Source organism: Penicillium psychrofluorescens, assembly GCF_964197705.1.
Source record: "Penicillium psychrofluorescens genome assembly, chromosome: 5".
Taxonomy (NCBI): domain Eukaryota; kingdom Fungi; phylum Ascomycota; class Eurotiomycetes; order Eurotiales; family Aspergillaceae; genus Penicillium; species Penicillium psychrofluorescens.
Window position 1 is genome coordinate 1,693,599 of NC_133443.1, and position 25,924 is coordinate 1,719,522.

At 51.8% G+C, this 25,924-nt stretch overlaps 8 protein-coding genes across 8 annotated transcripts; 5 read left to right on the top strand and 3 right to left on the bottom strand.

Moving 5' to 3' along the window:
- Nucleotides 1-115: 115 nt before the first annotated feature.
- Nucleotides 116-1,854, top strand: PFLUO_LOCUS7905 (uncharacterized protein; the record flags this gene model as incomplete). Its single annotated transcript, XM_073785587.1, has 3 exons — nucleotides 116-211; nucleotides 266-500; nucleotides 551-1,854. The coding sequence occupies 3 exons, from the start codon at nucleotides 116-118 to the stop codon at nucleotides 1,852-1,854; spliced, it is 1,635 nt and encodes a 544-aa protein (XP_073641928.1).
- Nucleotides 1,855-2,352: 498 nt separating this feature from the next.
- On the bottom strand, nucleotides 2,353-3,801 carry PFLUO_LOCUS7906 (uncharacterized protein; the record flags this gene model as incomplete). Its single annotated transcript, XM_073785589.1, has 1 exon — nucleotides 2,353-3,801. One exon carries the CDS (start codon nucleotides 3,799-3,801, stop codon nucleotides 2,353-2,355), a length of 1,449 nt encoding a protein of 482 aa, XP_073641929.1.
- Nucleotides 3,802-6,745: 2,944 nt separating this feature from the next.
- PFLUO_LOCUS7907 (uncharacterized protein) lies at nucleotides 6,746-8,640 on the top strand (the record flags this gene model as incomplete). Its single annotated transcript, XM_073785590.1, has 6 exons — nucleotides 6,746-6,934; nucleotides 6,985-7,226; nucleotides 7,291-7,556; nucleotides 7,617-7,858; nucleotides 7,923-8,111; nucleotides 8,176-8,640. 6 exons carry the CDS (start codon nucleotides 6,746-6,748, stop codon nucleotides 8,638-8,640), a joined length of 1,593 nt encoding a protein of 530 aa, XP_073641930.1.
- Nucleotides 8,641-9,112: 472 nt separating this feature from the next.
- Nucleotides 9,113-10,852, bottom strand: PFLUO_LOCUS7908 (uncharacterized protein; the record flags this gene model as incomplete). The annotated part of the gene is made up of 7 exons (XM_073785591.1): nucleotides 9,113-9,212; nucleotides 9,263-10,116; nucleotides 10,168-10,287; nucleotides 10,342-10,500; nucleotides 10,554-10,630; nucleotides 10,687-10,761; nucleotides 10,825-10,852. The coding sequence occupies 7 exons, from the start codon at nucleotides 10,850-10,852 to the stop codon at nucleotides 9,113-9,115; spliced, it is 1,413 nt and encodes a 470-aa protein (XP_073641931.1).
- A 645-nt stretch (nucleotides 10,853-11,497) lies between these two features.
- Nucleotides 11,498-16,933, top strand: PFLUO_LOCUS7909 (uncharacterized protein; the record flags this gene model as incomplete). Its single annotated transcript, XM_073785592.1, has 3 exons — nucleotides 11,498-14,443; nucleotides 14,495-14,758; nucleotides 14,816-16,933. The coding sequence occupies 3 exons, from the start codon at nucleotides 11,498-11,500 to the stop codon at nucleotides 16,931-16,933; spliced, it is 5,328 nt and encodes a 1,775-aa protein (XP_073641932.1).
- Nucleotides 16,934-17,708: 775 nt separating this feature from the next.
- Nucleotides 17,709-18,833, top strand: PFLUO_LOCUS7910 (uncharacterized protein; the record flags this gene model as incomplete). Its single annotated transcript, XM_073785593.1, has 1 exon — nucleotides 17,709-18,833. One exon carries the CDS (start codon nucleotides 17,709-17,711, stop codon nucleotides 18,831-18,833), a length of 1,125 nt encoding a protein of 374 aa, XP_073641933.1.
- Nucleotides 18,834-19,011: 178 nt separating this feature from the next.
- PFLUO_LOCUS7911 (uncharacterized protein) lies at nucleotides 19,012-20,081 on the top strand (the record flags this gene model as incomplete). The annotated part of the gene is made up of 3 exons (XM_073785594.1): nucleotides 19,012-19,254; nucleotides 19,305-19,634; nucleotides 19,698-20,081. The coding sequence occupies 3 exons, from the start codon at nucleotides 19,012-19,014 to the stop codon at nucleotides 20,079-20,081; spliced, it is 957 nt and encodes a 318-aa protein (XP_073641934.1).
- Nucleotides 20,082-20,612: 531 nt separating this feature from the next.
- PFLUO_LOCUS7912 (uncharacterized protein) lies at nucleotides 20,613-22,341 on the bottom strand (the record flags this gene model as incomplete). The annotated part of the gene is made up of 3 exons (XM_073785595.1): nucleotides 20,613-21,436; nucleotides 21,493-22,121; nucleotides 22,181-22,341. 3 exons carry the CDS (start codon nucleotides 22,339-22,341, stop codon nucleotides 20,613-20,615), a joined length of 1,614 nt encoding a protein of 537 aa, XP_073641935.1.
- Nucleotides 22,342-25,924: the final 3,583 nt, after the last annotated feature.

Here is a 25,924-nt window from a genome sequence, read left to right on the forward strand (position 1 = left end):
GATAACAAAGTAACTATGCAAAGCGAACCCCGCAATCTCGAAAATAAAAAGGCTGGGCCGTCACTTGCTCCTCCCCAGCAGTCGTATCCGACTTTTCGCGCTGTCTAGCTTTGCCATGGAGCTCAAGTGCCTATCTCTCTTGCTCGCCAGCGTCACTGGCTATGTGGCGGCACGTTCGTTGCCCATTGGTGAACTGGAATCGCGGCTCCTTGTAAGCGATTGATCGTGTTGCAGGTCCGACCACAAGTGCTGACCAGAATAACAGCTGAGCAAGGCGCCTTCCGGCGGCGATGTGAGCCCCGTCAAATTGTATCCAGCCTACAACTTCTCCGTACCAATCGACCATATCCACAATGAGACCCGCTATGAGCCACATTCGGATGACTTCTTCAACATTCGGTACTGGTTTGACGCTACCTACTACAAGCCCGGTGGCCCTGTCTTAGTGCTTTGCGGTGGCGAAGACACAGGTGACGACCGATTACCGTATCTGCAGAAGGGTGCGCTCCATCTTCAAAATCACAATGCCACTTCTAATGCTGTTGATCAGGTATAATAAACCAACTTGCCAAAGCAACAAACGGACTTGGAGTCGTTCTCGAGCACCGGTACTATGGAGAGTCTTTCCCTGTCCCGAATTTGTCTGTGGAGAACCTGCGGTTCTTGACCACGGATCAGTCTCTGGCCGACACGACATATTTTGCCAACAATATCGTGTTCCCTGGCCTAGAACATCTCAACTTAACTGCCAGTAACGCACCATACATCGCTTATGGTGGCTCTTATGCGGGTGCCTACGTTGCCTTCCTCCGCAAGCTCTATCCAGACACATGGTTCGGTGCCATCTCCTCCTCAGGCGTTTCCGAGGCTCAGTGGGATTATCGGGAGTATCTCGATCCGATTGCGCAGTTCGGTCCTCAACCGTGCATCGAACTTACCCAGACACTCACCCACGCAATGGATAACATCATCTTTCATAATCACAGCTACGTTCCTGAGCTGAAGGCGCTCTTCAACCTTCAAGGGCTCAAGTATGACGATGACTTTATGAACGCGCTCTCCTATGGCATTTCCTACTGGCAAGACCGGAACTGGGATCCGGCAGTCAACGACCTGGACTTCCATAACTACTGCACAAATCTCAGTTCGAGCACGATTAAATATCCTCATTATGTCAGCCATAAGGCCACCGCTGAGGATTTGATTAGTGCTGGCGGATACGGAGAGAAGGCTGTCAGCCTGGCCCCTCATCTACTGAACTGGGCAGCTTGGATGAACTACACTCAGATCCAGCCGATCCTGGAAGCCGGCTACACCGAAAGCCAGTACTTCAGTCTTCGCAACGAAACATTTTACAAACTAGATGATATCACCCAGACTTGGCGTTCATGGCCATACCAGTACTGCACTCAATGGGGCTTCCTCCAGGTCGGCGCGAACGTGCTCAAAAACGGACTGCCCCTGATCTCCCGCACTCAGACCCTTGAGTATGGGAGCACCATTTGCCGCGAGGCTTTTGGCATCATGAAACCAGCCCAGACGGAGCAGATTAACAAATACGGTGGTTTTAAAATATCCTACCCACGTCTGGCACAGATCGGTGGACAGGCAGATCCGTGGCGGCCGGTGACGCCGCTCGCCGACCCGTATCTAAACACGCCAAGCACGCTGAACGAGCCGCGCATCCTGATAGAAGGAGCCGTCCATCATTGGGATGAGAATGGCCTCTTCCCAAATGAAACGACATGTGAATTGCCTCCACTTCCTGTTAAAAAGGCCCAAGAGCAGGAAGTCAAGTTTGTCGTGGCGTGGTTAAAGGAATATGCCGATGTGGCCCACACCGAATTACACTAGTAATTCCACGATGTGGTCGAAATCGCAAGATACAATAAGTCTGGCATTCTGAGTATAATCTAGCTCTCCCTTCTATAATACAGAACGCATAGTAAGCGAAATCCACTAAATGTTTATGACGGGTCACTCCACGTCTACGTCCATTTTAGTGTCGCAGATTCTGAAGTAAATCAACGGAAACAACAGGAACACATTACCTAAGATGATGCCCCAGTATGTTCCAAACATAGTTGAATATGGTAGTAGGTGAATATCGGTATGCTACAGGCGGCCCTAAAAGCAAAGAAGCCCATGTTAAAAGTACATCAACTTATTGTAGCAAAATAGCGATTGATTACCAAACAGATTCCCAGGAGAATGAACGTTCATATCACATAACTAAGCTGTACTAATTTTTAACTATAACAAAAGCTGCGAATTCAGTACTCAGAGCCTCCCGCCTAAGCTCGTGGTACCTACCAACCTCGAAACGTTCATTCCATATCTCTAAACGCCCCATTATTGAGCGGGAATGTAGTCATATGAGTCCCACACTTCATCTCTGGGACGGGGCCGAACCATCAGCTTCACCGGGTTGCAGTTGAAGCGCTCAAAGCGCTCCACCCCGCCCTGACCCGGCGCTAGTTCCCACTCGAAAGCAAGCACAAGCGCCGCAATACAGATGCTCAGCTCCATATATGCCAAGTTCCGTCCAATGCACGCGCGGGCGCCTTGGCTGAACGGCTGCACATAATCCTTGAGGTTCTTGCGTTCCTCGTCCGTGTAGTTCTTGTTGTCAGGGTCCCAGCGCTCTGGATGCCAGCTGCTGGCATCTTTGAAGAGCTTCTCGTTCCGATGGAGCGTATAGGTCGGCGCGGAAACCCCAACCCCGGCGGCAATTTGGTGGCCAGCGATGATGGCGGGCTGGGTTGTTCGACGGGGAAGACCCGTTGCGACGGGAGCGAAAACACGGAATGACTCGTCGATGCAGTATTGGAGGTACGGAATGTGTTGCAGCTGGGCATATGAGACGATGGGACGTTGTTCTGTGGGAGTCTCTTCTTCCAGAATCTGGCGTAGCTTTCCCTGTTCCTTGGGATTACTGGCGAGGCTGTACAATATGTTGACCAGGGAGGTCTGTGTGGTGTCATTTCCTGCATTCAGCATGACAGCAGCTTCGGCGATGAGCTCATTCAGCTCCATCGGCTCCGGGTTCTTCTCTGTGGGTTTGACGGGAAGGTTGGAGAACAGATCGGGCTTGCTAGGCGGATTCTGCAACCGGTCTGTAACCAGAAAGCGCGCCATGCCAGTGAAGTTTCTTCCGCACTTGCTTCCAAAAGTCCAGCCCAACATCCGGTTTTTAACCAGGTCGTACCAGAAGGCAGACATGTGGCCCAATAGCACGCTGAGGCGGGCTCCTGTGTGGAAGGTCTCCATTGCGTGCACTTGCTGGACGCAACCGTTTGCATCCTGGGCCATGCAGTCATCATCGCCTCGATCTAGGAAATTGAATGACTTGGAGAAGAACATGCTACTGATCGCGTCGTATGTGAACATGTTCAGCCACGGTCTGATGTCCACGGTCCCATCGACGTCGTCGAAACGGTCCGTGGGGGCAATCTTGCTGCCCTGAGACTTGGCTTTGACGGCCCGAAGAAGCTTGTCAACAACATCCATCACCCGAGGCTCCATCGCGGTGACCTGCTTTGCCGAAAAGACGAACGCTAGGTTCTTTCGCTTCCGGCTATGGAGCTCACGGCTGGAAGTATCCGCCATGGATGGGTTGCCACCGGCCTGATTGTCATAGAACACATCCTTGATCACTTGGGATCCATGTCCGTAGATGTCCTTGTACGCCTGGATAGAAGAGAAGGATATCGTGTTCGGCCCAATCCGAACCACCTCGCCCAGGGCTCGATGGGCTTCATCGACAGCGATAAACTTCTGGCCGCGCCAGTTGTGATACATCTGCCATAGCGGTGTCAAAGAAGCGAGTACTGAGGGTGCTGGGAACCTCCTCAGTGCTTTCTCGTCACGAAAATGTTGAATCGGTAGATAGAGTACGATAAATACTAGTACGCACGCGAACAGAACAGCTACACGTCATTTAGTTCTGACCCTCCAGAACTCTTTGTGGTGAACGTACCTAGCGACAACATGTTTGGTTGACGTGTTAAGTATACAAAATAGGAGAGCACAAGCTTAGTACTGGGGTGTTGTCGTTGATAACAGTCGAAGGAGCCTGATACCTCTGGGCCATGAGCGAAATCGTCTCTACTAAATCAGCAAATATGTAGTGGAGGGGCCCGAGTTTTCCTGATCCTATGACCATCCTGACATGGTTGTTCGGACGAGGTACCTCGCCGAGGCCGGTTAGGGCATGGTTGAACTTTCCGTCCTTCCCCAGATACAACCTCGCCGAGAACTTCCCCAAACGGGTTAGAGGTTCAAGACTCCGCAATCCAAATGTCATGGGGCCCAGCGATATAGATAGACCTTTAAAAACGGCTATAGTGCCGACCTTACAATCCAAGGCTGATTGGGCCCGGTCCAAATCCTCTGCAAACGATCACAACAGGCCCCGTTCGGCCACCGGGTCTGATGCATAAAGTTTTGGAGAAAATTAAACAGGCGCCTCTGTTCTTCCTTGCCGGAGAAGAGCTGCCCGCACCATGCAGCAAGATGTGAGCCGTTGATGACCGCACCCACGTCATCACAGCAGAAAGTTATGCCACAGACCAGACGAGCAGGGGTTAACACTTGGGACTGCGAAATTTAGCAACTTCGGCGACTCCGAGCGTAGGAGGACCCGCAAACCTACCTCCATGTATTGATTCATTTCAAGGAGAGACGGGCATGCGGTCTGACCTCGACCATATAGTGCAAGCATGACTTTACTTACATAGTAATACTGCCACGCAACGGCTAATGAAGGTCATCAGCCCCGTAAATAACGACAAACTGGGGGAAATTACCATGCCATACGCTAACATATCGAACGACCGGAAATGGCTCAAATTCGTCTTGAATATGACACCATGGCTGGAAGCTGTCTGGCAAACTTTGTCTCCATCTTTCGAGAGATGACTGTAAGTGGTCGTAATTGTCCCATGAGTCCTTCGGGAAGGCTGTGACACCTGTTCCAGTTGGATCTTTCCAGCATTCATTACATATTCGTGCCGTTAGATATGTGACACGGTTAGCCCAGACCGTTTCCGGTGCCGGAGAATATGATATGCTCAGCGCAGACGCATCCAAGTCAAATTGGCACGGCTGCTCATTCAAGAAACACATCCGAATATTCTGGCGTATATAGACCCAGAATGATGCAACCTCCAAAGAAGGCTGCTCGAGAGACCATGTATTGCTGCCAGCAAAGAGCGATGTTGCTCCCAGCAGGTGGCATTGCATATCATTTTGGACTTCGTAAAATTGCTCAGACATTCGTAGAATAACTACGGTTGCGAGAAGAGCCTCGGTTTTCAGCACCGCTGACTCGGCAGAGAGCAGTGGAATCAATGTGGTGATGGCTTGGTCGTGGTAACGATCGCCCTCGGACCGGTCTAGTTCTTTCATGAGTACCAGAACGCGCGAAGCATAGGCGAGGCAAGCATAAAACAAGACGGGTGTGACGAGAGCCAATTTGGGAACCGTTTGTCCAAAATGGCGATCTGGTGATGCAATGTCAAGCTACAATGCCGAGGCGGTTAGCGCCAGTGCCTCAATTCGTGAATTCTGTCCGAGGTTCACGACGTACCCATGGCCCTGCCTGTTTCACGTAAAACGCAAATACTTTAGCATCCAGCCGGTCCGTAACCACGGCCGCTGTGCTGTAGACCGGCGAGCTTTGGCCGTCGCTGGGACTACTGGTGATATCCGGGCCCATGGGGGCGGAATACTGCCATGCAGACCTATCTAGCTCGACATTAGTGTGGCGTCTCATCCATTCCGGGCTCTTCGGATGGCGATTAGGTGAAATGTAGCGGGTAGCATTTGGTAGGAGCAGAGAATCCCGCCGAATCGGCCGACGAAAATGCGCAGAGGTGGCAGTGCCGCACTCAAGATCATTTGATACATTATGGCCACTTTGGTTGTATTTCATGGGGCCGTTCTGAACCGGAGAGGACACCAGACTACCTGGGCTGGCGGCTAAACATTGACCAAAGTTAGATTGATCATCATCGTCACATACGAACGGCACTTGCCATTAGTCGGCGATAGAAGCGAGGGGGTGGAATCTGAACTCTTCCGCCGTTCTTTGGCCCGGATAGACCGCTTTGCAATGCGTGAAGAATAGTTGCTCTCTCGGATCTGGACCGTTTTGGATGCATACTCGCAGCGCAACCGGGCCCTCGCCCTCTTGCAACTGGAGCATATCGGACTAGCGCGGTCACCTATATTCCTTCGGCTTAGCTATCTTGTTTCTCGTGCTATGGATATAGGCAGCGTGCACTGACATTTCAGATGTCGCTCGCGACATGGAATACTACGGGCGCGTGTTAGCAAGTATGCGTGATCACTAGTGCGGGAAACCGACCATCCAGGTTCTCGGGATGACATGATGTCAACAGCAGCAAGACGGCTGCATCCTGGGGTACTGAAGAGGTTAAAATGTCGCCGAACAATGGAGTCCGGGGTCTGGGGTACATGATTTGACTCCCCGGGGTGGCGGGGGCCACGGCAAAACGCTTCGAAGGGCGGGTCGTCCTCGCCGAGGTTTGCTGATTTGGGTCTAGTGGCGGTGTTAGCGCGGAGTTTGATACCGATCCGCTCCCTCTGGCTGCATTCTGTGGAGATGCTCCAACATTCCCCACAACATTCCCTCCGTCATGGCACTTTCTTATATATCAGGATGGTTACCCCAGACCTGCGTCAATGGCAATGACCACAATTGCTCTTTCCCTCTCTAACCATGTCTGACAAGGGCAACGCGAGCATGCTGGAGGAAGCCGATGCCTCGTCCGGCCCCATACATGACTATGCGGATGCTCCGCGCCATCGCTATCTCTTTGGCCACCAAGGCTCCATATTGATGCGTGCCATTAGTGTGGCTGGATCGATTGGATTTCTTTTATTTGGATATGACCAGGGAGTTTTGGGTGTAAGTACTAATAGTTGAGAGTTCCATGTCGCGACGCTGACCGCTAGCAGGGGATCAACACGTCGTCCGATTTCTTGCGTCAGTTTGGCAATCCCTCGTCCAGTCTGTTGGGCACCATCAATGCCATCTATGAGATTGGCTGCTTCGGCGGCGCTGTGACGGTTTTCATCTTCGGGGATATGCTCGGCCGGCGGAAGTGTCTATACGTTGGTGCTGCATTGATGGCCATAGGCGCCATCCTGCAAGCATCTTCATTCGGCGTTGCTCAGATGATCGTGGGGCGAATTGTTTGGTATGTGGACTATGAGCAATCGCATTTTACACTTGCGCGAAACGCTGACTGGCTACAATCCCAGTGGTTGGGGAAACGGGTTTAACACCGCAACGACGCCACTATGGGTCAGTGAGCTCAGCCCGGCCAAGTCTCGAGGCCGTCTCGTCGCGATGGAGGGTAGTCTGATTGCGCTCGGAATTGTGATCGCATCCTATTACAACATCGGCATGGCCTACACGACCGGTCCGGTGGTCTGGCGGGCTCCTATCGCGTCGCAGCTCATCTTCATCATTTTTCAAGTTGCCTTCGTGCTTGTCTTGCCCGAGTCTCCTCGTTGGCTGATCAAGCGTATGTCAACCCCGTCGAGAGTACACTTGTAGATGAGGCGAGCTAACTGTGACTACCTAGATGGCCGCAATAACGAGGCTCTGGATATTCTCGCCCAGCTAAAAGGGACTAACACTCCACTCTCGGATCCCTCCGTGCAGGCTACCAAGGCAGAGATCGATAAAGCCCTTCAACTCGAACATGCCGCCGGCCCATGGAGTATCAAGGAATGTTTCATCAACGGACCTCTCAAAATCCGTCGACGGTACTTGCTAGCCATTGGCGTCCAGGCCATGCAACAACTTTCGGGGATCAATGTCCTGGTATGTTCTCAAAAATACCCCAGTCATTCACTCACTTCAGACACTTTTATCTAAATCAGCCCAGGTATACTACTTCCCGCGTACCTTGACCACGGACCTTGGCATGGGTGAGAAAGTCTCCCTGCAAATCGCCGCAGGTCTCTCCTGCACTTACTGGGTCTTCAGCTTGATTCCTTTGATGTGGCTGGACAAGATGAGTCGCCGAAAGCCACTTATTCTCGGCGCCCTAGGCTGCGCTTTTTGCTTCCTCATAGTAAGCCATTCCATTTTCTAACCCTACTCATCATCAGAACTACATCTAACAAACCTTCTCTCAGGCCGGAGCCCTCCAGCAAAACCCAACTGACACACGCGCCAAAGCCTCCTTGGCTTTCTTCTTCCTCTACGAAGCCATCTTTGCAGTCGGTTGGCTTCCAGTTCCGTGGCTATATCCCGCGGAGATCATGCCGCTGCGCCATCGGACACACAGCACCGCGCTCGCGACGGCGAGCGATTGGATATTCAACTATATGATTGTGCAGATCACACCTATCGCTATCTCGAATATTCGCTGGCGGACATACATGATTTTCTTCGCTCTGAATCTCTTCTTCGCGGTTGTTATCTGGCTCTTCTACCCAGAGACCTCGGGGCGCAGTCTTGAAGAGCTGGATGCCATCTACCTGGGCGACAATGATAGGCTGTTTGTCATTGATAAGAAGGGTAGGTTGTTGCCGGGTTTTGCGGGCCGGTATAGTCATGAGTCCACTGAGAGCAGCCTTGAAGCGGGGGAGAAGTATTGAGGATTAAATCTTGCCCGTGCGTGAAGATATGAAATTTTTATTTTCTCTATGTACTTGTGCTCGGGGTCACTGCTTAGCTCATGTAGTCGTATGCTCTGCCTCCTCGAAAATGAACAGGATATGTGCAAATAGATGTAGGCGTCGGTTGGGCCCGAAAGCAGCCTGAAAAACTGACTGAGCCTGCTTCGAGTCCCGCATATCTGAGCGATTACTCGATAATGACCCTGATCGGATCCCCATGCCATTATATTGAACTTCAACTTGATATTCTGACGCTGCACGCTCCCAATATACACGGTGTTGAATCGTACCCAATACAAAGTAACCAAATCATACACTGACTGCATGGATATATTTCGACAAAGGCGCAGCATTGCCGCAGAATCAACACACGCACGCTATGACCAACCGAAAAACAAGGCCAACTAAGAAGATACAAAAATTCTTTTGTTGAAAAGACCAGAGATAAACATTAGTCACTGTCAGTATCATCGGGCAACTCCTCGAATCTTCCTTCGCGAACAGCCTGGGCCACCGGGTTCTCGGCCGTGATGAGACCATTCGCTCTCGCCCTGCTCGAGTCGTCAGCAACCATATCAGGTCATGAAATAAGTAAGCATACCTCTCAAAAAGCACAAACAGCCTCTCGGCCTCTCGCTCTTTCTCCTCCTCGGTCATCGGCGGGCCAGTATCCTGCGGTTCGGCGGCGAGCCTCTGTCCAGTGACCGGATTGATCGCTGAGTTGAAGTCATTGTCGTCTGTGGGATTCGTCGCAAAGGCTTCCCCGGCTGTCTGCGGGATCTCCATTCCGCGGGATGCTAGGAATCCAGCGGCGAAACCATATCCAATCCGCTTCGTCATGTTCTCCGCGTCCTTTCCGGACAGCACAAACATCAGGTCCGAGATGGCAATTTTGAGATTCTGGTAGGGGGTTGTCGACAGCTTCAACAGTCGTGACGACAGGGTATCGGTCTGTCCAATGGGCAGGCTTCGGTCGTTGTCTTCCGGCAGAAGCAGCCACTGCATGTACTTGCGGGGCCCATCGGGTGCCTGTTCATGGATGACGATGAGGGAATGCAGGAGGGGGATGACTTTGACTTCCAATTCTTCCGGGGCATAGACCGACACAGCCTGATCCAAGATATTGATCAACTTATCGACGTTGCAGTTCGTGTTGAATTTGGGGAACAGCGGGTTGCTCTCAAAGTGGCTGCCCTTCTTCTGTTCCAAGTCGAGGACCGAGAGACAGTTGATCAAGTAGCCAACCAGCCCATCCAAGGGCTTCTCCGGGATGTCGACGCGGCTGATGATCTTCAGGACGTGCGGGATGGAGGGAGAGAAGGTCACAGCTAGGTCAGGGTAGATCTTGGAAACGTTGAAAATCAACTTGAGGGAATCTATCAGGCCGAGTTCGTCGATTTGCGTCAATGGCGTTCTTCCTGATTTAGGGAACTGCTTGGCGTGCCGGTTTAATTGCTGCGCTCGTTAGCAAAACCGCCAAGGCTCGGACTAGACAAGCTGGCTCACGTAGTTGATATTCTCCCCTAGAGAATGTTTGTTGATCAGGTCGTCATAGTTCATCGTGGTATCGTAGGTTGCAAAGAACAGGATCCTGCTGGCAACCATTTCATCTTCCGAGTTATCGACCTGCCACATTACCAGTCAGCCTCCCTCCCAGCCCTGAAATCTATTGTTGCATACCTTCAGACGCTCCGCAAGCTTCCCACCGTATCCAGTGTCTACGAAAACCTGGCGCATCTTCGCATCTAACAGGAGCGCATTCGCGACGCACCGCAATGCTGTGCGCCGTGTGTCGGCGTTCTCGCCATCAAGTCCGTACCGCATCAACGTCTCGATACCCTGCACGATCATCAGAGGGCTATTTAGAACCATCACTAGGATTAATGGCGTACATTCTGGCAATAGATCGGGTCTGCGTTCTCGGGGCTCGTGCCGTGCGAACGTAGCTGCTGAAGGATTTGAACGCGCTCTGTCCCGACGATTAGGATATGATCAGGTCACGGAGAAAATATCTGGTATACTGACGCGCCGGGGAAAGGGTCTTGTCGCGGAGGTCTTTCTTGAGAGTCTCCAGCAGCTGCGTGACCTGCTGGAGCTTTTCTGCGGTTGGTTAGCCACCGGCTTGGCAAACCAGCGCTCGTCAGGTCAAGGGGGAGGCCATACCCGGTCCCTGCAGCTGGCGGGTCTGCATTTTGAGCGGTTCAAAGAAAGAAGACAGGTCTTGGAGGGTATGACGCGATCGATACAGGCCAGGTCTCGGGCCAAGGGAAGCGTCTGCTCGTGGACTGGAATAGTGGGCTCACCGCATGCGAAACTGGCACAGAAAGAGCGGTTGTCGCAGAGTGACTGTGTGGATGGTCTGACAGGAAGGACAAAGAAGGACGGAGAAGACGAAGATCATCGTTTGGAACGGGGAAAGGACCCCACTTGAGCTAGATTGGTCGGGCCGGATTCCTCCATCGTATGGAGGGTAGGTATAGTGGACGCGAATAGATACAAAGAAGAGGTTCGATTTGTTGATAGAGGTTCAAAGGGAAATCCAGGGAAATCAAAGAAGAAATCAAACAAAGGAGGACAATCATCGACTCCCAAAGAACGCGGAACCTGAGTGACTGTGGCTGCCTCAGGCTGCCGTCGCGCGACCACTTTAAGGCGCGTGTGTTGGCGCGTCGGACCTTTTTCTCTCCCTCCTTGGCTTGACTGATCCATTCCGCAACTTCAGTTCAACACCCGCCAGTGGACGAGGATCCCACTTCCACACCTCGCTCCCAGCAATGGTTTTGGATCCTCGCCTTTTCTCTCTTTTCCTTCCTTTCGTTTGATCTCCTCAAAAATCATGGTGGAGATCCTGGGCCCGGTCTCTCCTGCTCGTCCGCCTACGCCTCCCCGGACCGCCTCTCGCTTCGTGTCCTTGGGCGACGACAACCCAACCGACTCCTCGATAGTCGTCCAAACCCCGGGGGAGTCGCCCTTCACGGTTGTGGGGTCGGCCGGCGCTCCCCCTTCGAGTCGCAGTTCCAAGCGTGTCAACTTCTCGCCCTGGAACAAGTATATCAAACCACCGACCTTTGCCAATCCCTCGTCCAATAAGAACCCACCCCCCTCCAACGAGTTGCGGCCCGCGAAGTCCATCCTCAAGGCAACCCAATCGCCAATCCCCGTGTGGTCGCCCAATGCCGATACGTTCACCGCGGAATCGCTTGCCATGCTGCTCGAATCTGTCATCCAGCAGCTGGCCAGCGAGTCCCTCAGCTCCAGGCTCGATGCATACATGCAATTCTTCGGGGCGTTACGGACATATGAAGGACTGCCGGCGGGACAAGATATTGCGGATAAGCTCGGTCTGATTACGGAGTTCATCCAACGGGATGTTAGCCGGGACCTTGTGAACGGCAAGCCAATGGACACCAATCTTGCCAACCAGGCCCTGAAGCTCTCGGCAGCCTTTGTCTGGCATGCGGAGATATCCACTCAGCTTTCGGACGACTTCAAAATGTTTCTGGTGGAGCAATGCATCACCAGTCTTCGCGAGGCCAAAGTGCCCAAGTCGGTCTTGTCGCATTATATGAACATTCTGACCACACAGAACTTCGGGCCGAAGATCATGAACTACAGCCGGGTCACCCGTCTGTTGACAGAATTGCATGATATCAACAAGAGGGTTCCTGGCAATGCCATTGTCTCCTACCAGTTGGGCATCTACCAGCGCCTTCTCACTCAAGCGAAAACCGCCTTCATATCCCAGTCCGAGGTATGGATCGAGCACCTGATCTTTGGTCTTCTTCATCATTTGAAGGACATCCGGCTCAAAGCAATATCTTTGGGGTTCCAGATAGCTGCAGCGGGCATGGACCTGGTGCTGTCGAGGAACATCCGAGACCTTTTCGATCGGCCACTCGAGAATGATCGAAAATTGGGAGCCGAGATTCGCGAGCGCATGTCAAGAATGATGGCTTCTACGGAGAGCGGTGTGCATGTTCCCCAGATCTGGAGCATCATCGTCCTCCTTCTCAGGAGCAAGCGATGGAGCCTGGAGAAGTGGGATCAATTCCGGGAATGGGTTCTTGTGCTGCAGAAATGCTTCAATTGCAGTGAACAGGCCATCAAAGCACAGGCAATTATCGGCTGGAACCGGTTTGTCTTTGCTGTTGGCCCTTCTGAATCAACAAGCCTCTCGCTGCTCAAGATGCTGGGGAAACCGATTCTCACCCAGTTTGAACGAAGGAAAGCCGACAAATCCTGGCAATCTCCTACAAACCTCGCCCTGAGTAGCTATTACAATCTCCTTTACTATGCGTTCCGCCCTTCGACCTCGTATCGTCATCTGGATCGGATTTGGGATGAATACGTGGCTGCTCCCTCGTCGGGTGCATTTTCATCTGTACCGGCTCTCAATGATTGTGCGTATTGCGCAATTGCAAATCTGTTGTGGAGTTCGCAGGCCAAGGTTTGGTCAGAGACTCGGATCACTGACAACGAGAGGTTGCAACCTGAGGAGCTTCTCTCTATCGACAGCAAGTGGGTGAGATCACGGATCTCCGAGGTTCTGAAGGTTTTTGAGCATTTATTCAAGTCGTCTGTCTGGAGCGGCGGCTCGGATGGCATTCCAAATGTGGTCTTGGCTTGGACCAATCTTGCCAACGCTCTATCGTTCGCCTCGAGCAAGGAAATCACTCCATCGGGTGAGTCTATGCAAGCTGTTGCCAGCGTCCTTGGACTACTCCAACGGCTTTGGACAGCTGGCCCACCATCCTTGAACGCGGCAGGAGAACAATCAGATGATGAATTCCTCGCAAGATTTCAGCTATTGTCAACAAAGATGATATATTCCCTTGGGAGTATCCCTTTCACCGAGAGGCTTCTTTCGCGAGCGGCCGATGAAACTTTCCAGATCTCCAACACCCCCAACGACCGTCGTACCGGCCCGGACTCCAAGCTTTCTAGTTCCATTCTGCACCTCCTCCGAATGATCAGCAATCCTGGGGAACTCGCATTGACTCCATTCTACAAAGACCTAGTGACTGCTATTGTGCAAGCATCTTGCAGTGGTAGAATTTCGCGAGGGTCTCGTCTCGAACTCCTTCGACAATTCACAGAACTCCGACCTAACGGGGTTGATTCCCTTTCCCGGGAGCTTCAAGTCTCCGAGGAGATATGGAAGACTGTTGCGCGGGAAGCGGCTGACGCTTTGCGCTCTTTCCCCATGGAGTCGGCTCGTGAACGTGATGGATCTGTTTCGCGAGATTACGACAACATCAACACTATTCTTTCCTCTGGCCTTCACTTCTCGAGCGCATTCCAAGAATGGTCTCATCTCCTCGATTCCTTCGTTCGTGTGGTACGAACGGAGAAGGGGGATCAACTGCTTGCCACCATGATCGTGGAACCCATGGCCGACATTCTGCTGAGTCTTCCGGCTCGTGACGCTTATATGCCATCGTCATCACTTCTGAGCCATTCATTGTCTATCCCTTTCTTCCAAGACCCGGTGACTGGTGGAGAATATGACAGCTCCGGATCAGGCGAAGAACCACTATTCCCCCATAAGCTCCTGGGATTTGTTGGGACAACGCTCTGCAGGGTATATGAACGCTTTGATGCTTCGGACACAGATTATTTGGCCCACTTCGTTGAATCCCTGACATCCTTTATGTCGTCGGGCTTTCCATCCTTCCACTCCAAGGTTCTGGAGACACTTCAACCGTCCTTGTGCCTTTGGTTGAAGGATGAAGCATGTCAAATTGATATCGATCGAGGTGCTAATAGTCGAATTCTAACTGCAGTAAGTACCCTCAAAAACGTTTTCTGGATAACACCTGATAAGAGAAAACAGTGCCGGACGCTTTCAACTGTTGTCGTTCATATCCTGGAGATATGCGTTTCTCATGATCTGCCTTCCTTACAACGATTTGAAGCCATCATCTGTGCGGGCTTGGAGTCGTCGCATACGTCGACCGTCAAACGCTTTGCGGAGCTTTGGAGCTCAACCTTTGGTCTGCAAGAATCACTCGCCTGTCCTGCGGTGGTGCAGGAAGCCTTGCAGACAGCAAATGGGAGGCTTCAGGCTCCAATTTCGCAACCGCAAAGTGGTGTTCAGGTACTGTTACATACTTCACTGGCTCTTCGCAGGCCCCAACTGACTATTGATGTACAGATGGATGGCAGCTTATCCTCCTTGTGTCGAGAAGGACACGATCAACCGATGAACGACCTCTATCGTGTCCAAGATAGTGCCATGCCGCTCCCTACTGCCGAACTCAAGTCGTCCCCTGTGATTAGGGCGCAAGACTCTTCATTGATGTTACCAGCTCAACGCCTGGAGCCAGCCATCTCACAGCCTGAAGCTCCCGAGGAGCAAATTATCGAAAGCACACCGGTCACCCACAATCGCCAAACGCGACGTGAAGTTTTCAGGATGATCGAAGCTATCCATTCATCGTCACCAGCACCCACCCCTGGCAAATCGGGCCTTCAAACACCCACTCATCTCCGCCGTCTGCCTGGTCCAGAATCTTCGAATGACTTACTACTGACGCCTACTTTGGGGGCTGCCGAACATGAGGGCTTTCTTGGTTCTTCTCCTACTCCTGGAACCAGAGAGCCAACGCCTGCCGCCAGCTCTGAAATCCCTCGTTTAGCAACAACCCACGACGTTGACATGAACATGGAGACCGATATCCCATCCTCGCCACCAGAACTCCACTCTGGGAGTCCAAGTCCCCGCAAAGTTAAAAAATCCAGAGGCGCACGCCGCAGGTCTGCGCGCAGGAAAGCCGCTGCGGCTCGATCTGGCGAGCAAGATCCCGTGTCTAGTCCGGCTGTCTCCAAGCTTGATATGACAGAAGATAACGCAGCAATATCCACCGCTGATACGGAAGTTGTCTCCTTGCAAGAACCGGAAATGCCCCTTGGAGGACGCCTGCGCTCTGCCTCCGGCAAATTCACTCCCATGGAGCCGAATTCTGCACCGCCGGTACCTGTCAAATCATCTAAAACTACAGAAACTGTCCAAACACCAACGAGAGACACGGCCGAGCTTTCTTCCCAGAAGACGACATCAACTGCTAAGTCCAGAAAGAGTGGGCGGAAGAGCACGTCCAAGTCCAAATCTCAGGAACCTCGGCAGGAAGCGGAAGAGCTCGTTGGAGATACGGCTGCTGCTCCCGACGCTGCAGTCCCCGATGATTTGGTCGACTCTGCCAGCGAGGATGTCGACACTCAAATTGCTTCTCAGCTTGAGCAAGACTACCAGTTCTCTCGAAATGTCGTTGAACAGGAAAACAGCGCCAGTCATGCCGAGCAACAATCGGGACCTGCTACCAAGAAAAGAAAGCGCCAGGAGGAGACTCGTCCATCCAGCAGAATGGGAACGCGCAGATCAAGCCAGCGCGTGTCCACGAAAGAGCTCGTTCCAGATGCTGCTCAGACTGAGACCGTAGAGTCGCAGAGTTTGGCTGTCCCCGATACCACACCGCGTGTCTCAACAGATAAAGAGTCACCAGTCTTGCGTCGCCGCCCAACCCGCAGTTCCAAACTCAAGGAAGTTGAAAGCGCATTGCCAGACCCGACTCCACCAGTCCAAGAAGCAACCCAAGACTCCGCTCCTCAAGAAACGGTTCAAGAAGCAGAAACCCCACAGCCACCATCGAAGCGAGTTCGCAAATCACTTCCTCGTTCTGTCGCAGAAGAAAGCCCAGCCAAGAGCACACCATCTCGTGAAACCCGTTCCAGCAGGAGACGTTCTCAGCCAAGTCAGATTGCATCTCAGTCAGAGTCTTTGCAAGAATCCGATACGCAATTCGGGAAATCTGTTGCTCAGGGAGAGCCTCAGCATGAAGAGATGCTTGATCTGGACCTCGTTCCCGAGACTATCCTGTCTCCGGACAAGCCAGCGGAGCCAATTGATCTTACTGTTTCATTCAACGAGCAACCCGATACTCAGATGAACGATGTTGGACCATCAACTGAGCCTCAATCGCTCAATCTGGATATTGCAATGGCGGAAATGTCTACTGACGGCCCAGCCAACGCCCCAGTGGCCAAGCCAGTTCCCAACATTGCACACTCCACAACTCAAACCGATGAACAGGTGCCTCCCTCGATCGAGGCAGACAGCAGCGATGCCGGCATCAGCCGATCCTTGGGCAAACTCCTCGAGGACATGAAAACAGCCACTCTTAGCCCTACTGCCCTCCGCGAAATCGACGATCTCCTGTTCAATATCCGCGTCGAAGCCCACGAGGCATCCCGACGTCACAACCATTCAGCATAGCGATTGGAGTTTTATAGAGAAAGTCGCACGGACTTTTTGTATTATTGTGAATTTTGCCATATTGGATCCACCCCGTCTGTCATACTTATTCCCCCTAGCCTTGCATCTACATGTCTTAGCAGCCAAAGTAACAAAAGAGCACCCCATTGCATGTCCATTGTTTCTTCTATATTTTCTTCTCGGGAAGCTACTGTTTTGTTGCAAAATCTTGGTTTTGACCTTCTCTTTATTGTCGTTCCGCTTTGGGGGTTCTTCCAGCTTAGCTTAAAAGACACCATCTTATTACTTTGAAGAGAACTCTTGCGAAGACCTAATGGTTCCTCGTAACTAGCGAAAATTTAGTAAATCCACTATGTCACTCATAATCACCAGAAGCGAATGTCTGTCGCCTCCGTGGCAATAAAGGTATGGTAAGTAGATGAGCTCCATTGGCCATCCACTTAGACGAACTCGCCATGGCCACATCTGGGGCAAACCGAAGTATCTGGCCAGAAACTCGCAACCACTTCGGATGGCAATCCGCAGCCGCATGGCCCATTTTGGATGTCACGATGATGTGACATGACGCACGGCGCCACCTCTTTAACTGGAGAAGAGGGAAGCAGATAAAAGCCAGCACGTCGCCGCTGCGCGTTTCTCCATATATGAGATCTTCACTGCTTCTACATATGTGAGTACTAGGCCGTGCAGGACATCAACGACAAACCGAGCAGCCACTGTACACTAGCTGCTTCTTACCGGAAAGACAAGATAAACACACACACAAAACATTAAGATGGCCACCCCAGGGACTCAATATGTCTTGCAAGCCGGACTCGCATCTGGCATGTCCGCGACAGAAGGCGTGCACTCGCCGCATCCTAAACCCGTTGACCCACATCTCAGCGACGACCCCTACGTGCTCCCAGCGGACATAATGCCAGACTCGCAGAGCCGGATCGCACTGCGCGTCCGCGGCGGCAAAGACGTACAGATCCCCTACATGAGCATCGGTGCCTGGTCATGGGGCGACAAAGCGACATTCGGCTACAACGCGACGCGCGACCTGCCACGTATTCATGCTGCATGGGAGAAGCTGAAAGCCGTCGGTCTGACCTTCGTCGACACCGCGCAGGCGTACGGCGATGGTGAGAGCGAGCGTATCTGCGGCAGTCTGTTCCAGGGCATGAGCCGGAACTCGTTCGTGGTGCAGACAAAGTGGCTGTCTATGCCGGACCTGACCAACACCCTGATGCAGTCAAAAGGCCCCAAGAAGAAGCTGAAGGACTCGCTGTCCCGTCTGGGCCTCGACTACGTCGACATCTATCTCGTACACGGCCCGATTCACCCGGCCATGTTCTCGACAGTGGCGAAGGGGATGGCCGACTGCGTGGAGGCGGGGATGACGCGCGCAGTGGGCGTGGCCAACTACGACACGCACGAGATGATCAAAATGGCCGACGAGCTGGCGAAGAACGGCGTCCCGCTGGCAGTGTGCCAGTGCGAGTACTCGATTATCCGGCGCTTCCCCGAAGCGAGCGGGATGATCCGCGAGTGTCGCAAGCGCGGGATCTGTTTCCAGGGCTTTGCCTCGTTGGCGGAGGGCAGGCTGACGGGCAGGTATTCCCAGACCAATCAGCCGCCGCGCACCCTGCGCTTTAGCAGCTATCCAATGCACATGCTGGAGCCGACGATCAATGTGCTAAAGCGCATTGCGGAGGAGCGCCGCGTGCCGGTGCCGGCGGTCGCGCTCAATTACTCGATTAACAAGGGCGTTGTGCCGCTGGTGGGCATTCGGGACCCCGAGCAGGCGGAGCAGGACATGCAGGCGCTGGGATGGCGGTTAACAGAGGATGAGATCAGGCGAATTGAAGCCGTTAGTATCCAGGGAGGCACGTCGTCGTTCTTCCAGCATGGATAGAGATAGTGTAGTTCAAGGTGGTATAGAATTGAATGTTTGTTGTTGTTGTTTGTTGTTGTTGCCAAGTGGGGGTGTTCGTCCCGCTATGACTTAATCATTCCGCTCTTAGTTATCGTCTTCAGCTGCGCCTTGTGTTCCTTTCCCTCTTCAACACTCTCACACACTCGCAATTATAATAATGGATCGTTCCCATAAACCCTCCGCCATCGGCGTGGGTGCATCCCTGCCTCAGCCTTCCGTCGATATCCAAGATAACACCGTCAAAGCCACCCTGCCCACCGGCCAGTCCGTCACCATCCACCTATACGGCGCCACCGTGACGTCGTGGAAGACCGCCAATGGCGAGCAGCTGTTCCTCAGCCAAAAAGCCCATTTAGACGGCTCCAAGCCGATTCGAGGCGGCATTCCGCTCGTGTTCCCCGTATGTTTTTATGTTGTTTCCTTGCCATCATTTGCTAATGCACAGTCCAGGTGTTCGGCCCCCCGCCTTCCAACCACGCAACCTCCTCCCTGCCACAGCATGGCTTCGCCCGTAACTCTACCTGGGAGTTCCTGGGCAAGTCGTCGTCGGAGTCACTAGGCAAGGACCAAAGCCAGGAGGTTCTCTCGGTGAAGCTAGATTTCGGATTGTCGCATGGCATGCTGAGCGAGGAGTTCCGGAAAGCCTGGCCGTATGAGTTTGGTCTCGTGTACAGCATCACTCTTACCAAGGACGCGCTGGAGACGACGCTTCAGGTGCGCAACGAGGGTAAACAGAACTTTGAGTTCCAGGTTTTGATGCATACGTATCTGAATGTTGAGGTGAGTAGAACCACACATCTAGCTTCAACACAAGCAAGTGGCTCATTTGCGTCGTTTGAATAGGACATCTCCAAGGTCCGGGTCAAGAACCTCGAAAACAAGAATTACGTCGACAAGACTCGCGGCGCCACTTCTCACACTGAATCCTCCCCCGCGCTGGCGATCACCCAGGAAACAGACCGTGTCTACCAGGCTCTTGATCCCACCGTCCCGATTGTTGTCTCTACTGCCGATGACAAGGCGCTTTTCTCGATCACGCGGGAGGCTTTGACCGACGTCGTAGTGTGGAATCCTTGGGCCGAGAAGGCCAAGGGCATGGCTGACTTCGCACCGGATGACGCATACAAGAACATGATCTGTGTTGAGGCCGGCACGGTGTCGGCGTGGCAGACCCTCGAAGCTGGTGATGCGTGGGAGGGCGGACAGAGCATTAAATCTCGCTTATGAAGTTCGATGGCACTTGTTCCATAGGTTTCATCCTTTTCTACTTTGGGGGGATACTTTGACAAAATGCTCCCGTTGACGACCTACAAAAGAAGGAGGAAAGGATTTCTTGAAGGCGGTGGTTAAGAGTTGTTGAATTCCCGTTGTGTTAGATGCTGTCATGAATCCCTTAGGGTTATAGAGATTTTTTTGCTATCGACCTCTATAAATCTCCGGGCTTTATGACCGAACATCTAACTACGGGAATCGTTCAATAGCTCTTCACTGCTCTCTGGACTACCTCCTTCCAAGTTCTTATCTGTACGAGACTTGATGACTTGAAGACGATTTGTGTTTTATCTTTTTTCACGTGGAAATGAAATAGATTCGTTTATCATTTGTGGATTGCGAGTAGAAAGTAAAGCTAACACTATATCCAGAATTTCAAACACATATACTTTGACATCACAGGGCAAGCATTGACACGAAACAAAGAATCAAGAGAGCAAGCAACAGGTCATTCTCTCATCATATCATCACACATGGCCTAAATCATCAATTAGTAGTCATATCCGCCAATTCTGTAATAACCCGACGACCCTCCTTGCCCTCCTGGAACGCGGTCAATCTCTCCGCTGCCTCAAAACTGTACTTGGGGCCCTGATACACGCGTCTAGCCTGTAGCAACCACCACAGCGCAGTCAATGCCATCAAGCCAACGATGATGACGCTGGTGTAGTTCATGTTCTTGGCCGTGGTGGGTCGCACGAGCGGGAAGCAGAAGAACACGACCGTGACGAGGATATACATCAGAGCGACGAGGTTAACAATCATTCCCAACCTGCGGCCCATATAGAATGGTCCAGGGACCATATTGCGTCTTCCGGAGAGGACATGCGGGAGGATAGCCCCGAAATAGGATAATGAGCTCAGCACGATGAATGAGGAAATTAGGGCTTGGAAGGCCGTCGCGCTGCCCACATATATACAGCCCAGACAGGTGACCATCGCGCTCATGGCAACAGTCGCACGCACGGGGCAGTTGAAGGAGGGATCAACGTAGGCGAAATATGATGCGAAGGGGGTGGCGTTATCACGGGCTAGACTCCACCACATCCGGCCACCGGTCACGAAGGTGCCGATGAGGGTTGGGAATGTGGCGAGGAATAACACGGCGATTAGCCCGATGGCACCGGTGTTGGATCCTGTAGCTTGTCGGTAGATCTCGGCTGTGGGGAAGAAGCCTATTGTGCTGCTAAAGACGGCGTCGAGGTCTTGGATGGAGTAGAAGAGGGCGATCAGGTAGACGAAGGAGGTGATGAATGCTGTTAGCATTTGGAGCATGATTCCTTGAGGCACTTTGATCTCGGGTTTTGGAACTGGATGAAGGTGTCAACAGGCTGCGTTTTAGTTAAGCAGATAGTATATAACGTACCCTCTTCCGATAAGTGGCTGATACAATCAGGCACACCCACTGCGAAAGCAGCATTCAGTAAGCCTGTCATGAAGCAGACCCCGTCCGACCATCCACCAGTCCGATTGTAGTATGTCGTCCACACCTGCTTATTACTCGCGTGTGTCTTAGGCATGACGGCCAGAACCACCACCGTCGTGACAAGTCCACACATGGATAGAGTCAGGGCAATACGGTTGATCAATGGGATAAACCGATTCCCCAAACAGACAATCGCACAGCAGGTCCAGTTCACAATTTGAAATACCACAAACACTTGCCAGGAGCGCCAGCGCACCTCGGTGTGTCGGAGTAGGTACATGGCCACTGCCTCGTTGCCTAGCATGGAGCTCATAGACGATGCAGATAGGAGCCATGCGCAAGCGTTGAGATATCCCGTGAAGAATCCTGCTGCACGGCCGCGATTCCGGCTCAACACCGAAGACCAGTAGTACACGCCTCCAGCGGAGGGCATGGACGAGGCGAGTTCGGCCAGGGAAGCTGAAATAGCCGTGTAGAAGATACTGACAAGAACGAGTCCGTAGAGAACTGCCATTGGGCCACCGTTCTGGAGGGCCGCCACGATGGTTCCTCCAGTTGAAGCCCATGAACTATATCACGTCAGTACATCCACCCTCACAGTGAAGAACCGAAGAACTGAAGAACATACTTGGCAATGACAATCCCCAGGCTGGTCAAACTCCAGAGCGAAAAATTCCTCACCAGCTCCTGTTTGTGTCCCAACGCTGCTTCGAGTCGCACCTCATCCATCGCAGCTTCATTGCTCACTTTCTCCCCATCTTGAGATAAATGCTTCTCAGCCATCGCCATGATGCCAATTATCAAACTGTGCCAGGCATAAAATGGAAGAGTATGCAGAAAGAAGAGAAGAATAAAAGTCAAGAAAGAAGACAGAAATAAAATACGAACAGGGCTGGGGCAAGGAGACAAAAGGTTAACCAGCGCCACCCCACCTAGCCAAGACTACTTACTACTCATCAATTAACAGAACTCAGGGCAGACGCGGGGACCGGCCAATCTGGGTCTGAACCCTGGAATGCTCCATGCGAGGGCGATGTACCATATGGCATCCACGTGCATATCACGCGTCCCAAATACTCCGAGACAAGTCGCCGAAGGGATGGAAGGCAGTAACCAGACTGGCTCATTATTGCTGCCCTATGAATCTGCCAAGTTACAAACTGTTGGTTCCAGGATCAGGCTATGTCGTTTAGAAAGGCAATAGTGTGGATTCGATGGATCGACTGTGCAGCGCGAACGCCTCCCCACTTTGGACTGACTCTACACACTGTACCTGCCGGTAGCCGTGGCGAACCAACAAATCGCTACGGACGTACTTAAGTTTGCTGTCGAACGCGTCTTCTTGCCTGCGCAAAAGGCAAACCACGCTGTGGACACATGGCCGCATCCCATGCAAGGGGGATTGTCGCGATTTACCTAGTCTGCGGGATTAGGGCTAGCCGGGCGTCGATCGGGCGATCCGATCCCAGACCCAACTCAGACCGCCCAATCCTCGATCGAACAATCTGACCTGCATTTAAATGTTGCTTTGTATCCGTATCCCTCGATTTTTGATCCACTTTATTTCCAAGTTGTTGGTTCTCTGCTGCATCATTGGCAAATGTTTGTTTGGCTAACTGGTTGTCTGCGGTGGCCCTAGATTGCAGACAGGTCGGACTGCATTGTCAGGCAAGTAGTACAACCCGGTTGAAACAAAATGCTTATGTTGCTATTTGAATACTGTTTCCAATTTGAATTTGCATGATTTCATTCTACTATTGAAGCTTTTGCCATTTCGTTCTCATTGGCCTACTCGACCAAATATATATATCGTGGGCCATCACGATCTTCAATTCCGCTAGTTCATGTTAATCGACATGAAGCTCCGAGTACATTTACCAATGTAGTTGTTGTACGTACCCCACTGCACCCTTCCACATACAGTAAGCCTTAATATGCAGCCACCCACAGTACCACAACCGATGTGTTGGCATCTATATACAATCAGCTCGATTAGGAAGATGCTATCTGGTTGACAGACAAGAGTGTCACCCTTCTGAAAGAGAGACCGGGGTACCATGTCGATAGTGGGCTCATGGTTCTTCCGCCAATCTCTATAAGGCAGGAGAACTCCCTTGGTAACCTCAAAAGGTTGCTATCCCTTTCCCTCGGCTATCTCTTTTCACTCTTCATCACACAGACCAACTTACTCTCTAATTCGGAGTACAAAAACGCTAACAGGGGCTAAAAGTGTTCTCATGGGTGGTCTTATGGCTTTTTCAAGTGTCAAGTGTCCGTCAAAACCATCGGCACTCTTATCAGCTCCAACTTCGCTATTAATGAATTTTCATGTATCAAAGACCCAGCTAGGAATCCTGCAACCTCGCTCACATGGCACATACACTTGCTCCAAATGATACTGTTTACCGTTTTGGGTATTTACTAGCAGGTCCTCGACTCACAAGTCATCATTGTGCGAGTCTGTGTCCAAAGCGGATATGCACAGGGATAACTTGACCCTTGAGGACAGATAAAGTAGTTTCTCCTCTACAAACAAGAGCAATAGAGCATACAGAGAGACCAGTTCATATTATCCCTATTCAAGCAAGGTGGCTTGTATTGCCGGATTCTTGCGTAGACCTTCATCAGGTATGAAGCCAATAAGTTGACCTCGAGCTGTTTACGGCACAAGCTAAATTGAAATTAAAACATATGGACCGTATTATAGTCAAAAAGTTCGATGAAGGACGAGCAATGACTCTTAGCATTCCAATGAGGCAGCCGTCTCTAACATAAGCGGTATCGCATAACTCCGAGACACCGATTCCGCTTTTAAGCACAGTAATTTCATAATTTCCTTGCCTCTTATTAATTCACAAGGGCAGTCAGTTATTTGCAACTGAAAAACGGCCACCCCGAATCTTCAACATTGTTCTCATCCTTTTTTAGGCGCCCCAGACAGCTGTGGAATGTGTGAATCTCGGTTCTGGTCGGGGTGCTCGCCTCTTCGGTCCCAAACTCACTTTATGTAGGCCAAGCTCTCAAGATTGTCTGTTCTATGAGACAAGTTGATACCGTGTATGCAGATCTTGCATAGCCGTGGGGAAATCAACTGCTAGGGCGAGATCAGGAATGAATGCGATCCAAGCTGATAATAATAACGGGATTTCCGAACCAAAGATATTTCGCAGAGAAGGAAAGACCTATGTCTTGGAGAAAATTTTGGCTGGAATCCTTCAGGGATGTGGCGCGGTTGCCGCACATAACGATCAAAGTCAGCAGATAGTTAGCAAGGGAAGAATAAAAAACGCGATTGGTGCTGAAAGATAATTTGGTATTTGAGCTCCGCTGGAGCTGGGGGATCAGCTGGAAGACTAGCAGCTCCTTGTAGGGCGGCGCGATCACCAAGCCTATCTTCAAACCGGTTAACATCATATTTTCTGATCGCCGTTGGGAACAATCTTTCCAGGGCTATTGGACTTGGCCTGACCTAGTCTCGTAGATCATCGTGATGGGTCGAAATCTAATCAGCGATATCCCTTGTCAGGAATCTGAACTGTCAACACCCGCCTCCCGAGAAGGCGCGCAGATCATCGGGAGCTCTCCCCCATCGTGCATAATCCGTTCTTGGTACCGACTAGCCATATTTGAAAGACAAGCGCTTCGCTTAAGGCAACTTGCAGGACAAGCGGGAGTACCTTGCCCGTGTACCTACGATGTGCTACTGAGTAAGGGAACTCGAGAAGCACCTGCCTGCTGCTGTTTCGGCGCAAGAAGGGAGGGATGTTTTCTGCATTCCAAAGTAAACGGCCATCGATCTGGATCCCTGTTTCTCCGTCGGTCTCCCTTGCGTTTCTATCCACATTCCTCCTTGCTTGTCACTCGGCCTCCAGCCCGACACTGACATTTCTCTGTGCGCCCTGCCTTCGCTTGGATGTGTAGTTCGTTAATATCCAATGGATTGGGCTCTAACCGAGCTCACCGATGGCGACAAAATTGCCTGGTGGTGGGTCATATTGAAGCCAAAACAAACATCATAGATTTGGTGCAGAGGCCGGTAGAGCGGGCCATGGCCATTTCAATCTCCTTGTCTGCACCGGTGCCCATTGTCATCGGAGATCTTGATCGCATCCAAATCTATGATCTGTTCATCCTTCGCCTCATTCGCCGCTTGAGCACTTTTCTAGGGCGGTTGTCCCTCCATCCGATAGGATGGGGAACGCATCACCCACTCCTCACCAGCTTTTTGTTGAATCTGTGGTCTTTTGGAGCATTGGTATTGTGATATACGTTGGGCGCATGTATGTTTCAAGTCTTAATCGTGCGCATGAGAAGAGACTGACGACTAGGAAAGGGCAGCACGGATCATTGCCAATGGGTCCATTAAAAACCT